The sequence below is a fragment of the Struthio camelus genome, chromosome 2 (genome assembly GCF_040807025.1).
Source record: "Struthio camelus isolate bStrCam1 chromosome 2, bStrCam1.hap1, whole genome shotgun sequence".
Classification (NCBI taxonomy): domain Eukaryota; kingdom Metazoa; phylum Chordata; class Aves; order Struthioniformes; family Struthionidae; genus Struthio; species Struthio camelus.
In genome coordinates this window covers 36,964,168-36,979,382 of record NC_090943.1, presented here as the reverse complement: position 1 = coordinate 36,979,382, position 15,215 = coordinate 36,964,168, and the positions used below count along the sequence as shown (strand labels likewise).

Sequence of the window (15,215 nt, the reverse complement as noted above, 5' to 3'; positions counted from 1 at the left end):
AGTGCCATATCTATTACTGCATTTTATGATTTTTGCCTTTTTTTTCCCCAAACACTGCACCAGATTAATTTATGCTTGTACAGAAAGGTATGATTTACATCTCAGCCAAGGAGATTCCTTTGTGCCCTGTGAATGTCCAAGAAGCAGCTGGCAGTGTTCTTGGAGGAATAAACGGTTAACTGAACAAATAATTTCTACAAGGTGCAAAGTGCATCTCTTGCATTAGATGGTTTAAAGTGTATGCATGAAAGATACAGTATCCCATAAGACTGAGAAAAAGAAGAAGGAAAAAAAAAAAACCTAAAGAGAAAGCTGGAGTATACCAGTCCAAGGTTATTATCTATTTGAGAGCTATATTCTGAGTGTATTTTTTGTGACTAAATCAATAAACAGCACTAAAAATCTGAAATCATGGCAGAAGTGAATATATATCTTTAGAAAATCACTCCGCAGGGCTTTCTTCTCGGAATTGCTTAATATCCCCATTTTATTCAACCAAAATAAGCAGGGCCATGAAATAAACTCCCTGAGTAATTGTGGTACAACTAAATCACGAGTCTAAGGCTGAACTCCCTCATACGTGTAAACAGTTTGAAATTTATCAAAATAAAGGTGTTTTGCAAAAACGTAACATTAAACTACTGTATGTTTGAAGAAGCCAAAGGATCCTTGCACAATATGTGCACAGCTCTGCTGCTACAGAGAAACATAACCCATGCAGGTATTTTAATACTTGCAGGCAGCTGAACTACAAACAATGTTTGTTCCTCTTGTGTCTTATCTGTGTATCATCTTTAAACAGTACAAGCAGGAACCTTTGTTATTTCTTTCATTATACTGTCAGTACAAGGTTGTACTGACAAACCCTATAGTTTGAAGTTGTTGGATGTTCTTAGTACACGTGCATGCTATGTGCAAGGCAGTTTTTCATGGTTGTCTTCTGTTACAGTTGTCACTGATAATACGGAGAAAACTATCTTTAATTGCACATTACCAGTCATCAGAATGATATGAGTGTCTCTGTACATTGAACACAATTTCAGGTTCATGATTTAAGGCGGTGTATCATGTATACAAGTATTCAATTAATGTAACATTGTGGAGCTCAAACAGCCATCAGGAAATGCATCAGGTGGTTTTGGAACCCATTCCCAGTTTGGGGAAGCAAAAATGCAGCTGTCTTACGAATGACCTTTTAGGCACCATCCGTAGGTGTGCTCCGACCCTCCTTTTTCCGGTTTTATTCTGCGAAGCTGTGCTTCACTACCTGCAGTGGGGGCAGGGGAGAATAGGAGAGGTTTAAGACACAAGTATGGCCCTGTCCTTTCGGGTACTGATAGGTCTCTGCTGCACTTTGTAGGCATTTAGAGTCGGTTGCTGCATAAGGCATTTAAACAGTGTTTGAGTAGTCTGTGGCCAGCAACCTGAACTGTTGTATACCCTGCGGAAGAATGCTGGAGGTGGCGTCCTGCAGGAATAAAACTTCACTGCATTAAGCCTGCAGTACACTAATACCTGTCAAGTCTCATGTGCTGACTGTAGGACTTGCATAGTGGTCTCCCTCCTCCTGCTCCTCCCTGCTCCCTCCCCCAAAAAGCCTGTAACGCGTTTGAGCCATGCAGTACCGTAGACTTTGCAGTGCCTTTTGCCTCCATACCTCTGGGGATGTTGGCTGGGAGGTTGCTGCTCTTGAGCTTACCTGGCTCTGGGCTGCAGGTGGGTATGTGAGAGCCTCACTGTAATACCCAGGACATCAGAAATATCCTGTTTTTTTGACCCAGTGCATTGCTGTCTCACGTGCTGGAAGAAAGGTCAGTGAGCGGTCTGCACATTAGTCTAGTAACTCAGTGCCTGTTATTGCCGTTGTACGCAGAGATTTGGACCAAATCCAACAGCTCTCGCTCAGACAAAAATGCTGTCATTCCCTTTACGAAAGGTTCGGCCAAATCTAACGAAGCCAGAAGCCTTCTGCCTGTAGAGGCTTTGTCGCACTAGGCTTAGAGCCACCGTGATGTTTACTGTACATGCTCCAGTGCCGCATGTTGTGGAGCCTGCACTGCTTAGCATACTTATGATAATTTGAGTCCCACAGGCATAGAATATTCTTCTTATATCTTCTTCCCCAGGCTGGAGCACAAAGAAGTTTCCTCCTGCCTCTTTGTAGGGGGGAAATCATGGATCAAAGTGTCTTGCTAAACACTTTTAAAAATACACAAGAGCAGATCTGTATGTTTCTGTTCCCTTAAGGGACCTATACCTCTAGTTGGTATAGAAAACAGTCTGCAGCAGATGATGGGAATAATACTAGACATTGAATTCTAGGCGTTGCATCAGACCGGCAAAGCTTTAGATATGGCATTTCCACATGTTGTTTGACTTGTCCTTTACCCATGTTATGTACCAGTACAAAATGTATTCTATTCACTATATTATAGTTGTCATCATACTCAGCTGGCCTGGATAGTGTCCAAATACAGTGGACTTTGGAACTTGTCATGAGGGCACTCAAGTTTAAAACTTTTGGGCCAATAGTCTTAGTATATGTATGTTAATATGATAAAATATTGACTATATTTATATATTTATACATATTTGAAAAATACTACTGATTGATTAAAATTTTTAAAAAGGTCTTTTATTTTTCTTTTATGTATGTTATTTTTGGGTCCTCAAGAGAAGATTTGGGTTCCTGTTCTCAGAAAATGTCTCTGAAAATTAGGCCTTTTTAAAGTATCTCAAGTTGAAGACCCAAAAATGGTGTAATCACAATAATTTTTGAAGATGTGAGATTTTTTTTTTTTAATCTAAAGGATTGCAGTTTCCTAGGTGTAGGTCTTCCAATTCAGCAATGAGAAAGACGTATGTGAAACTTGATTCATCCTCAGTGCAGTACCAGTTTTGGTCTGTGAAGATGAAAAGAATGAAGATTAAGTACATTTAACTTTCTGAAAGTCAAACGGCCAGGCTAATTCTAGACTTCTCTTGAGAGTCAAATGAGAGAAAGGCATCTCCAAGTAGCAACTTAGCCCATCCTAAGACAGACACTTAATATGTCTAAGTCCATGTGGAGTAACAGAGCATTGGATTAGTATGTGCAGCGCTCGTAGCCGTTTTAATGTCATAGTAAAATAGGGGTCCATCAAAGAAGGAAAATTAATTCAAAGAAAACTGCTGTAAATTAAAACTCCACGGGTAGAATGGCATCAGGTGCAGAATTAATGCAACGTTGCATGGTTGAGTAGAGGTCCCAGCCTTACGAACTGACGCATAAGTGGACCTGTGGGCTGCTGCCATGGTCCATGCTGAGTCAGCAGCTTGGGCTCCTTTAAGGTCGGAGGGGAGATGCATTTCTTCCAGCTTCCACGGGCTTATTAGGGACCGCTTCCAAATTCTGTGAGTACTACTTCTTAGTATTACTTGAGGATGTTTTCTCCTGGGGTGAAGAAGCCTGGTATAGGACAACGAGCAGGTCCTTTTGGCCCCCATGCAAGGGACGGAGGGCACCCTGCGTCTGGGAAAAGAGAGCAGCCTGGGCAGGTCACGGCGTGAGACTGCCAGTCCGTCCTACCTGTCCTCGTTGCCTGTGCTTTGAAATTTCCCTAACAAATTTGCTCAGGCATATGTTGAGGTGGCGGACCTAGGAAAAGGCTTGAGCAGCCGTGAGCCCCTTGCAGCACGCCGGTCGCTACGGCCAGGCTCGCAGTGGCGGAAGAGGCAGAGGATGCAGCCCCTCTGCGCGAGCTGCTGTGCCATGGAGGAAAACTGTGCACCAGGGCTGTGTGAGGTCCTGGTGGCCCCACTGAGGCGGGGACAGTCGCGGTGGTACTGGAGGTTGTGCCGTTGAGGGCTTCGGGCTGACGAACATTGCATCTCTTTGGGTGCCTGGGGATGAGGGTGATGGCAGGGACCCAGTGAAATCCAGGTGCAGGACAGAAATGAAGAAACCCTGCGCTTGCTCACATGAATTTCACGGAGACAAGACAGCGCCTGGGGCACCAGGCTACGGCTCCGTTCAGGGTGGAAAACGAGTGAGAGCAGGCCAGCGTGTTGTGCCGTTACTGCAGCTCTCTCTTCGGCCCCGCAAAGTGGCTGGATTGCAAGGTAAAAGGGAACGGTTTAATCTTCGCTCCTCCGTCCTGCTGCTCCAGGCAGTCCTGGCCTGGCTGGCTTGTTGTAAACAATCAATGGAAAGAGAGGATGGATATTTTCTTCCTAAAGTGTTTTAGGAGTCTCCTGATGTGACCAAGGACTGCCTGCCTTCTGCAGCTAGGCTCGTGTGAGTACTTTGCGTGTACTTTAAAATATCTCAGTTTCCTGTCAATTAGAGTTTCAGTGTATGGAGGGCTTGAGTGTTTTGGATGCAGTAGTCAAGGGCTGCTGTAACAGAAAGTGGGAATATTTTACAATGACTGCTATAGGCAATATTTCTAATGCTTCAGAATATATAAGGCGTAATAGATTTGTCCAATAACTTCAAAAAACCCAGACCCTTACAGCTGCATGTTAATCACCAGGGCTCTGTCCTACCTGCGAGAAAAACTCCTTCACATTTCCGTGTGGAAAAAATAGTGTCTCATTAAAGCTAGACAAGTCTGACATTTGCTTTCTGGCTGTGGTTTCAGGGCCTTTTATCCCTCAAACAAAATATGAAACTACTCCAATAGATGTGATAGCAGCAGCTGGAATGCAACTTTAGAAGGAGTTTTGACCTTACCAGACAGAACATTTGATTCATCCTGCAGATGTTACAGTACTGCCAGAAATCACTGGGAGATGACCTTAGAAATTATTCCCAGTTCTGATTTTCATATTCTAATAAAAATTCTGGTTGTACAGGTTAAATACCCTGCTCTTATATATTTTCTTTTTCTAATCTCATGCCAAAAATAAATGACTTGCTCTTTATTTCTTTTTGCATTGATTTCTCGGTGCTTCAGTGGTTAGATGACATAACTAATATAGTTCTTTTAATACATTAGCGGCAAATTATATATTGATGTTCTTTTTTCCATTGACCTTTCTTTCTCTACATAATTTTCATTCTTTGCTTCATGCTGTATCCATGGTGGCATAGCGTTTTTAGAGTATTTAATTTTGGGCTAAGGGCTAATCCTGGAAGGTCCTGAGTGCCATTGCCATCTGCTGAACTCAAGGGAAATTTGAGACTATGCAGCACCCTGTAGGATGTGACCGATATCTTGCCAGATCAGATATTAATGATAGCAGTTTGCATCTGCTATTTGTACATAGAGACACATCCTGAGATTTTTTAGTAAATTGCTTGGGAATTACAGATTATTGAGAAACTTCTATCTTGAAAAATAGTTACGCATGAACCCTTTTTCCATTTCTACAGAATAAGCAATTTTCTGATTACTAGCTACAGCTTGCTGGACATGCATTTGCATTGCTGAAAGGTTTCAGAGGATTGCATAGTATTACATGTAAAAAAGCTACATTTGACAGTTCTTGCCTTGGGGCACGATTATAATTTTTCTCATTTTTATGGATAACAGTAAGAGGGATGACAAAAATGTATCAAGCTCAGGAGCTTTCAGCACTGAGAGGCTAAAAAACTTTAAAATGCTCTGCTCTAGCCCTTTTCTAGTTTATTTTGAACTGAGCAAAGGAATATTTAAAATAGTAAAAAATGGGTATTCCCTATAGAACAGTAAGTTATAAGCATCCTTTTTACTGAAGCACAGGGATCTCCTCTTTCTGTCAGCCATTTCATAGGGCTGCTTCTCTGTGATTCTGAGGAAAGCAAGTTTTAACTGTTTCTGGGTAGTTACAATATTGCTAGCCTCATCTGAGAGTATTTTCCTTTAAAAATCTTTCCAGTGTGTGCCTTGAAGTCATAAGGCACATTAGCATTGCCGAGCCCAACTTTTCAGTCATGTGTAGGAAGATATAAACCCCAAAGAATTCAGTTATTTTTTCTGTTTATTTGTTTGTTTGTTTTTTCAAATATCAGTCTAGAGGATGAGCCTCAGTAAATCTGATAGAAAAGTGGTTGGTTCTACAAGATAGGGATGATGCAGCAAATGTAAGTGAGAGCAAATTTTGAAGCTGTCAGTGCTTTTTCATTTGACGTTTTGGCCAACACTGACACATAAGAAGGTACCAGGAGCTGACCATATGGTCCTCCGACTGTATTCACCATGATCACAAATAGGAAATGACGTAACTGAGGAGTTTTAGAATGTTTGTATGTTACTGAACATACATTTATATTTATGTCATCCAGACTCTGGCTGATGCTAGATGTTGACCTATTCCTGATCAGATGAGGAAGCGCGTATCATTTTGCACAACACAGTAAAGCCTCCTGTTTAATGTGCAGCTACCAACAGCTGCTAACAAAAGAATCAAGTATCTGGGAGTGGGCTGAAGTGCTAATCTATAAATTAGTCTGGTAGCCTCATCGATAACGCTGCATGCGGTTCATCTCATAGTGGATACTGTGAAGTGTAGGTGTGTGTGTTGGAGGCAGGAGGGAGGATGTTCAGGAGCGAATGATAAGGTCAGGAAAAACAAGCATCATGTAAGGTGAAACAGGAAACTTTACAGTTGTGTATCTTAGGAATAAGAAAGCAAGAAGGTTCTGATAAAACTACGCACTGGTGTAAGGTATACAGGAAGTGTTATTCAGTAACAATGAAAAGGTAATAAAGTCAAAATTCTGTTCTTCAGGCTAGGAATGACTCTCCAGAACCACTATTACTGAGCTCAGGTAGGGTTCAGAGATAGACTGGACATTTGCTTAGGTAAGAAGAGGCCCAATTTGTTAATAGTTACTGCACAAAAGTTCCCCCCGCCCCAGGGGTGAAGCTTACTCTTAACAAAGTTTAAGCTATTTTCTAAGATATTAAGAAGGAGGCCCAATGCAGGGAGATTTTCTTATATAAGACCCCTAAAGAGTTTCTTGCATCTCCCTCCCTGAAAGATCCTAAGATCCTGTTGGCCAGGATCTAAGGCAGGGTACCAGACTAGATGGACCCTCAGGCTGATCCGTGTGTGGCAGTCACAGACTCCTGCCACATCCTGAGCTGGCATCGAGGACACGCTGTAGAAGTTAACCCATGGCAATGGTGCCTCTTCTGAAAATACCGGGGACGTGCTGCTTAGCAGACACTTTCCCTCCTCCCAGTACCTGCTGGAGGGTCTCCAAGGGTGGATAAAGCTATATCAAAAAGTTAAAGGGCAGATTACGGGCTCTTCCTTAAGTCATCCGTGATCATGTGACCCTGGCCGAAGCTCCGCTTTAGCGTATTCCTTGGTAGCAGAGAAGCACATACGGGAGGCTTGGCATGATACTTGCATGTGCAGAATTCAAGCAGGGTCTTGCAGTGTGTGCAGGAGGCAGGTACAATCATTTGAAAGGTATTCTTTTATTTCCTTAACTTTGGTTCAAAATTTGTGACCGAAAATCAAGTTATTTGGCAAAGAGCATTACTCAAGATAGGATCTTTCTCTGTTTAAAATTTAGGCATCTAGTCCTGGACAGTGGAAAAAAATGAACACTTCCAGATGCCCAAGATCTCAGATTCTCCCTTGAGGGATGTCAGCTCTCTGCAGAGACTGGAGGGAGTCTACATAGTGAAACTCCTAACTTGTAGATGGTTCAAGTCAAATGAGATGATTCTTGCTTTCACTGTCTTTGAACACCTTTTCCTTGCCATTCTGAGCTACCGGTATCTTCAGACTGGGGAAGAAAAGCGAGTGAGGGGGAGGGTTTGGATGGGTCACCCACCATTTTTCTGCAATAAAGAAACATCAGAGAAGTGCACAACTTCTGGCCAGCAGGATGTTATTGTATAGTTGAACAGCTCAGCCAGGTGTTTTTCTAACAATGTTGGGGGAGAATGTATGTTGTGATGAGAATCACATGTGTAATGTGGTATCCCTCTTTCCCAAAATATCTGCCCAAAACACCAAAGAGGTCTCATGAGTGCACAGAACTCAGTTTGCATTGATGTTTAAAAATCCCATGTAACCCACATCCACACTTTGTCTTGCGGGATGTCCTACACACTGCACAGCAAACACATTATACACAGGATTTACGTGCTTCAAGATGAAGAAGATCTTAGGATTTCCTTTTTTGGTATGTTTTTGAGACTGAGAGAGAAATTGAGGAGTAATGGCATTTTCCTTGGCTTGGAAAGTAATGAGTTTAGAGAGGAATTATTTTTTAGTTCAGGACATGAGTGGTCTTCTGCTTACTCAGTTTAATTGTCACATATTAATGAAGGCCACTACTTATGTAAACAAATGCTATGTAGGGTCAAGAGCTTCTGAACTGATGTTATAAAATTGCATTAAGGGTAGTTTTAACCTAAGAATTAACTGTGAATTCCAGTGGCTTGCTTATTCAAGCAATCCTTCTTTTTTTTTTTTTTTTTTTTTTTTGCATTCTCCACACAGGTTTAGCCTCCTCCAGCAAATCCTCAGAGAAAGATGAATACCTACTTTGCATAGAGTGGAAAAAGACTTGCATTCCAGTACTTTATCTAAATTTTCTTATAATCCGATTTAGTGCAGAATACAAGTCTAAAAAACCCTTAGATCTTTCTGTAATTCTTGCACAACCATTCACAATGGATTTGTAGAGTGCAAAGCGGGAGATTTGGGTTCAGAATGGCAATAAGTTTTCAAAGAAAACGGATGAGTTGTTGTTCTTTGTAGCTGAACAGATTTCATTATTCTTACCATCTCTCGAACTAGCAATATGCGGCATAGACAATCTGCAGATAAAGAAGTACAGAGTCTAAGTGCGGAGTCTATATGTTTATATTCCTCTATTCCTTTTGCAAACCGTGTAATTGCATGAAAAAATAAAGTTATGAAAAACAAGAAAAAGGCCAACATGATTTTAAATATTAATTTTCAATAGAAGACAGCAAGCAATGGAAAATAAAGAAAATAAAATGGTGTAGAGTAAGAAGAGTAAGATGTGAAAAGTTTCTCTGTAAAGTCAGATGCAAAAAAGAGACTGGTTCGCATCATTTCAGCCATCACAGTTGTGGGAGGACTTTTTTGGCATATTTGTCACCAACTTTTTTGTGGGTAGCCATTGAGAAGCAGCAAAACAAGAACTATTCAGAGCATAAGAGGATGATCAGAAAACCAGGACAAAGTGCAGTTTATCTTCAACTTAACTCTTCTTGCGGTTGTAAAGGGACTTAATGATTCTAAGACCTGGAATTGGGAAAAAGTTTTATCTGGCTTGGCTGGACTCAATGTCTGATATTAGCAGTGGAGCAACAGGTGTATTTTGAATACCGTTTGATCTATTAAACATTCATAATATAAATGTATATATAGTTTTGTTGTGGCTCTGGTGATCTAACTGGTAGCCATACGTGCATATTAGTGTAAATATGTATGTAGGCATGCAAATTGATAGGTGGGCAGTTAGAGAGGTATCTCTGTCTGTAGCACAGGAATATTTCTCTACTTCTTTTCTTTCTTTCCTCATTTTATGTGATAGCTAAACTGAAATATTTACTTTTTAAAAAGCTATCCTCAGATCTGTTTAATGAAAAGAATTTGACTTTTATTTCATTTGGCAAAGGCACTTCCCCTTTGGCTTAAATCTCTTTTATGTTTATTTAACAAGTGATTTGAAGTTATTTATGTGATACCTTGTCCTGCTTTGATAGCTTAGGAAAATGTCCAAGTTTGAGAACAGCTTACAGGTCTTAAGCATGGAGATAACAGAAGGTGTACTGCATTGTCCTGATTTATTAACTGTGTGTTATGGAATATTTCTGGCTATTGCTCTATATTCGTTTTTGTTCTCAGGCTCAGTAATTGATACCCTGTCTAGAGAAGGGTTTGCAGAAGAGAGAAGATAAACAACAGAAGAATAGAATTTGTTTTGTAATCCCACATGTTTTGTAATCCCAATCATTCTACACTCCTACCATTTAAAATTGTGAATATATAAAAAAATGTCTTCTCACGTTGAGTCAACATTTGTTGAGTTGCCCTCTCAGAGAGAAGGGGAGTTAGTCTGGTTAGAGAGGAAAGAGGGCATAACCGGAAGTGCCAGGGACTCCTCCGGGTTTCAAGGGTCCATGGGAGTGTACAGTGTGTTGCTTATCCAAATGTATGACTTTTCATTGTCTCTGGGGCTCTGGGCCCCCTTCCTAGCCAGAGAAGCCATTGTTGCTGCTGGCTCTCATCACCGTACACTGCAATACATATTCGCAATACACTTGCAGCTTCTCTTGCAGATGTGTTGCTGGTTCCTTTAGTTAAGACCTGGCACAAACGTTCCCTGGGAAATTCATGTGCATCTGAACACCCGATATCTCTTACATTACCCATGGATCTTACATGTCTCATATTGCTCGTAACATCCTTCACCCATCCCGGATGTACCTTGTAGAAGGACTTGGATATCGCAGAAAGATCAGAAGAGGGGTACTGAAAGCTTCCAGTGAAGTTGATGCCTACAGTGCCTTCTTTCGGCTGGGGAAAGGGGGACGCACACAGCCTGTGTGAAACTGTCTCAGCAGAAGCTGGTGTGAATAGATTGTTTAATACTAAATAAGCATAGTGCTTGCTTTTTTATTACTTTTATCTTTACAGTATGATATTGAGAGCATTCGTTCGATGTAGTGAGATTGCTGCTTAAGGCTGGCCTCAAAGAGGTGCAAGAGCAGTAGCCCATTGTACTCACGCTGTTTCTGTTGTATGTCTTAATGAAGTTTTAAAATGCTTGAAATTGTCTTTGAAATGAAATATTCTGTAGCTGCAAGCTACCTGCATGCTTTGTAATAACTGCTTAACCAAATAAAGGAAAATGAGGAGGAACAAAGAAAGATTAGATTGATGGCTAAAAGAAAATGATTAAACAAAAAATTCATGAAGAAGAGAAATTTAAAAAATAGCATCACAGGCTTTTGCACAGCGAAAGATGTATCTTCCAAAGGTAGTTTTTTTCTTTTCCAACTACTAGTATGCATTTTATTCTCCCTCTTTGCTACAAATACTAGAAAAATCTATTCTGTGAGAAGAATGGGGAATGTGGTCACAGATCTATGCAGAAACTGGGACATAGTGAAATTTAAAAGCTGAAGTACATATTTCATTACCTTTCAGAGTGGGGTAGGGTACACTGTAAGTAATTAATGATTTTACCAGAATTCCCTTTTTTTAAACTCAAATCAACTGTGACTAAACAGGAAAACCTCAGGAAGATTTCTTTTCATACTTATGAAACCAACTTGTACTTGTTCCTCATTCACAATTACTGCTTTTAGGAGTGGTCTGTCGTAAAACAGAATGAATAATTTGCACTGAATTAATTGTCATGTTTAACTAGTCTCTCTGTTTGCAGGTTAGGACCAGTAAATCATTATTTGTGGAAATTTGTTGATGTTCAAAAGTATTTGAGAGGTTTGTAGATGTTTTTAAATTACAGTGCATCTGAGAAGAAAATATAGAAAACAGAGTGAACGGTAGTACTTCAGTGAAATACATGCAAGTTAGGCCAGGTGTTTTAAAATGTGAGTATTATTGTAACATCCTGTAATAGAAGTTTAATCTAGCAAACACACTTTCATTGCTACTTGTTAAAGCAATTTAACAGGTGAGTGACACTATTAGTGGGCCACATAAAACATCCCGACTTTTTGTTCCAAATATGCCTTCAGGGTTTACACCTCTAAACAAATTCAGAGGCAATTTGGAGAGATTTAGCCCATACACAAACTATAGAAATTGTAATTTATGAACTTTTCTTCTTCTAATTTTTCCTCTATATTAAAAGAAAAAAAAAATCTCTCTCTATACCTATCTGAGACTTGGAGTTGGTTGGGTAGTATATCTTGTTCCGATGTGGCTGTTAGAAGCCAGAGACTAAATAGAGGTCCTCCTGAGCCTGCAGAGGGAGGGGGAGATGATTTCTCTGCGCAAGGAGGGTCAGCGGAAGGCAGGTGTTACAATTCCATTTAAGTGAGCAGAGCTGTACTCCTTTATGCCAGGTAAGCGTCTGCTGCTGTCATGCCGTGCTAAGAGCTTAAATAGGAATCTGAAAGAACATTGCAGCACAGAGTTGGCAAGCATAAGCATGTTGTGCCGCATTTTCTGTGCGTTCGCTTACGCCTAGGTTAGCAGGGAAATGTAAGTTGTATGGAGAGCTTAAAAATAGTTGTAAGCCATCGTAAAAAACACACCCTTTTAATCCACCATTCACCGGTTGTTTTAAAAGAAGTGTATTAATAATATCTATAGTGTGGCTTTTGTAAAAAAAAAAAAAAAAAAAAGCAAAAAGCAAAAAAACCCCAAATCACAGCAAACCCAGCCTTTTTGTCTTTCTTCCGACCTTAAGACTTTGGGATGCTGGAAGACTTGAAAACTGACATCTGGAAAACATATTGTAGATATTAAAAATAATTTTTTAAATCAGAATTTTATCACCAGTTAGAGGAATAAAGTTGCACTTTTATGAACAACTGCAGAAGTTCATTCATTTTTAAGCATTACAATTTTGTTTTTAGCTACTTAATATTATTATGTAGTACTTCAGTACTTTGTATTATTATGAAGTACTTCAGTACTTAATATTTTTGTGACCATTTAGCTATGTATTGCTGAAACTCACATATCAGCCATAAAGCAGAAGAACCTTGTGGAAGTAATCTGTTGTAAATGTGTTTTTTGTTTCATAAGGATCACTGTGCTGTCATACGGTTTAGTCAAGAGCTAAAATAAGAGATTAGATGTGGTTGTTGACTCCAGGAACAGCAGTTTCCAAATAAATGTTTGTGAAACTGCTAATAGCTGCATTGTATCTTCCAAAAGATGTGCAACAGAACGAATAGATGACCTTTTAGACAGAGAACAAGCTGTTCACAATGTCTTTCAGTTACTGAGACAAAATATTCTTTTCACACAGAGATAATACTTTCCACGGTAACTTTCCACATTGTTTATACTTTAAACAATGTTGATGAAATATAAATAATTTAATGGTTTTATTTCTCAGTGCAAGGTTTTAGCTATGCGTCTTCAGATCAGGAGTCTTTCTAGAGACCAGCTGTGCTAAATGCATTGATCTAGCTAAATTTATTCTTATTATGGTGATATGTATTTTTAAGACAATGGAGGTATTTTGGATCCCATGCTGACAAGACGGAATATCATTAGCTATCCATCCATGTGCTATCCTATGATATCCAGCTTTGAATGATATGTGGAAGAATTCTTCTTGCCATCCTGCACTGCAGCTATGGGGTCGATAATTTACTGACTGGTCCAAGGCAGCTTTAACTGACATTGGCCTAGGTTATTGTGAAATTGCAGCCTTGGTGTCAGAAGCTGCTGGGATGCTGTCGGTTGCATGCCCACGTGCCGGCCCCAGCTTTAATTGGGAAGATCACGCACAAATAGTGAGATGAGCAGGATATGGACGATGAGGCTCAGCCTTATCTTGCTCATGTGAGGTATGATTTGGTCTTTACGGTTGTAAATCCTGCACTTAAACCAAAGCTGAGAAAGAAACTCCTAAAGTACTTTTTCCTCCACCATATAGCAGAAGCATTTCTGTTAACCTTTAGCCTCTGTCCACATTCCTTTTCTCACCCGGTAAAACAGCTGGTGCAAAGCTGTTTTCTAGTTAAAGGGAATACAGTGTATTTGCTAGAATTCAAAGAAATGTGTTGCACAGGAACTACTCAATATCTGAGAACATCTCATGATTTTGTGGAAGAAAAAACAGGCATTTTTATTTTGAGGTTAAAAAGACTGGTATAAAATTTTCCTGTCTGTTTGTAAAAAGCTACAGATTGTGTTGTTTGGATAGCAAATGCAACCCGAGATCGTTCCTCACATGTATGAATAATTTACTAAAATTGGAAGCAAATTTATTGTCCAGTTTAGAATTGGGGGATAACTTAGGTTGGAAGGGACCTCTGAATGCCACCTGGCCCAACCCTTGCTCCAATCAGGTCCGGGAAGATGAGGTTGCTTAGGGTCTGGACCAGGCAAGCTCTGACTGTATCTGATGTTGGAAATTCTGCAGTCTAGCTGGGTGACCTGTTCCAGTGGTTGGCCATCTGCGCAGGAAAATTTTTACCTTTATATCCAGGCAAATTTTCCCTTGCTGTAATCTGCTGTCGTTGCCCCTTGTTATTTTGCTGCACACCTCCAGGAAGCGTCTGGCAGAGTCTTACCTATACCCTGCTGTTCGGTAGCTGAAGACCACAATAAGATCCCTTCCAGGCATCATCTTAGAGCTGAGCAAACCCCGTTTTTCCAGTCTGCCTTCATATGTCTGTTGCATGCTCTAAAAATTTGGAAAAATCCTAAAAGTAATATGAGATGGGAATGAGGAATGAGAAAGCTGTATTGAGGTCAGAACCGGCAGTAGATTTCTGCTTGAAAACCTGAGGTACTGCAATTGCAGTGGGCAGAAATATTAGATCAGCAAGTATCTTCAGCCCGTTGTTGTAACAGTGACAAAAACCAGATGGAGGAACGACAGAAGTAGAGGAAACTTGATAATGCAATTAAATAAAGCTTAGGGAAAAATTCTCAACACTTATAGTGATGCCTACAAGATAAAGCAGCTAAAGATTTAACCCTCTGTTTATTCTTGCATCGCAAATACTGTGTATAGATGTTAATCACAATACATGGCAATCACAATGTCCTCTCTTGTGTTACTAAAATGTTGTCTTCGCGTTTCCAGAACAACTTATTGAAGCTGGTGGAAAGGTTGCTTTGCTGGGACTATCTAGCAGAGTCAATTGGGATGGTAGTGTTTATGATAAGGAGTCCTACTTATTATTTCCTGAACTGTGGCTTATTTTACATACATTCCCACTTGTAGTTTCTTTGAAAATTGAGGATATGTTTGTTTAATAAGGATCTCATCTCCTCAGTGACAACATATTGTGAACTGTTACAAACTTAGTCTTCAAATCAATAATGTATTACTTGGACTTGAATTTTTATATTTTTTTTTTTTTTGAGTTTCTATTCCTGCCATGCAAACTGACAAGAATAGCTACTCTTGTTCTCATCTCATTAATATATTTTACCTTGGGATTTTTTGTCTTCCTCTGCAGAAACTCTCCTGGATGATTTTCTTCTCACATACACAGTCTTCATGACAACTGATGACTTATGCCAGGCACTTCTGAGGCAATATCCTTTTTTAACTGGTGCATATACAGGCATCGCGCAATTACACCCGGATC

At 40.0% G+C, this 15,215-nt stretch overlaps 1 protein-coding gene across 1 annotated transcript in view; it reads left to right on the top strand.

Moving 5' to 3' along the window:
- The window catches only part of RAPGEF5 (Rap guanine nucleotide exchange factor 5), a 167,539-nt gene that overhangs the window by 113,457 nt on the left and 38,867 nt on the right, over positions 1–15,215 (top strand). Inside the window, exon 12 of the mRNA XM_068935069.1 lies at positions 15,084–15,162. Within this exon, the coding sequence (XP_068791170.1) occupies positions 15,084–15,162 (79 nt within the window). The remainder of the gene's footprint in view (positions 1–15,083; positions 15,163–15,215) is intronic.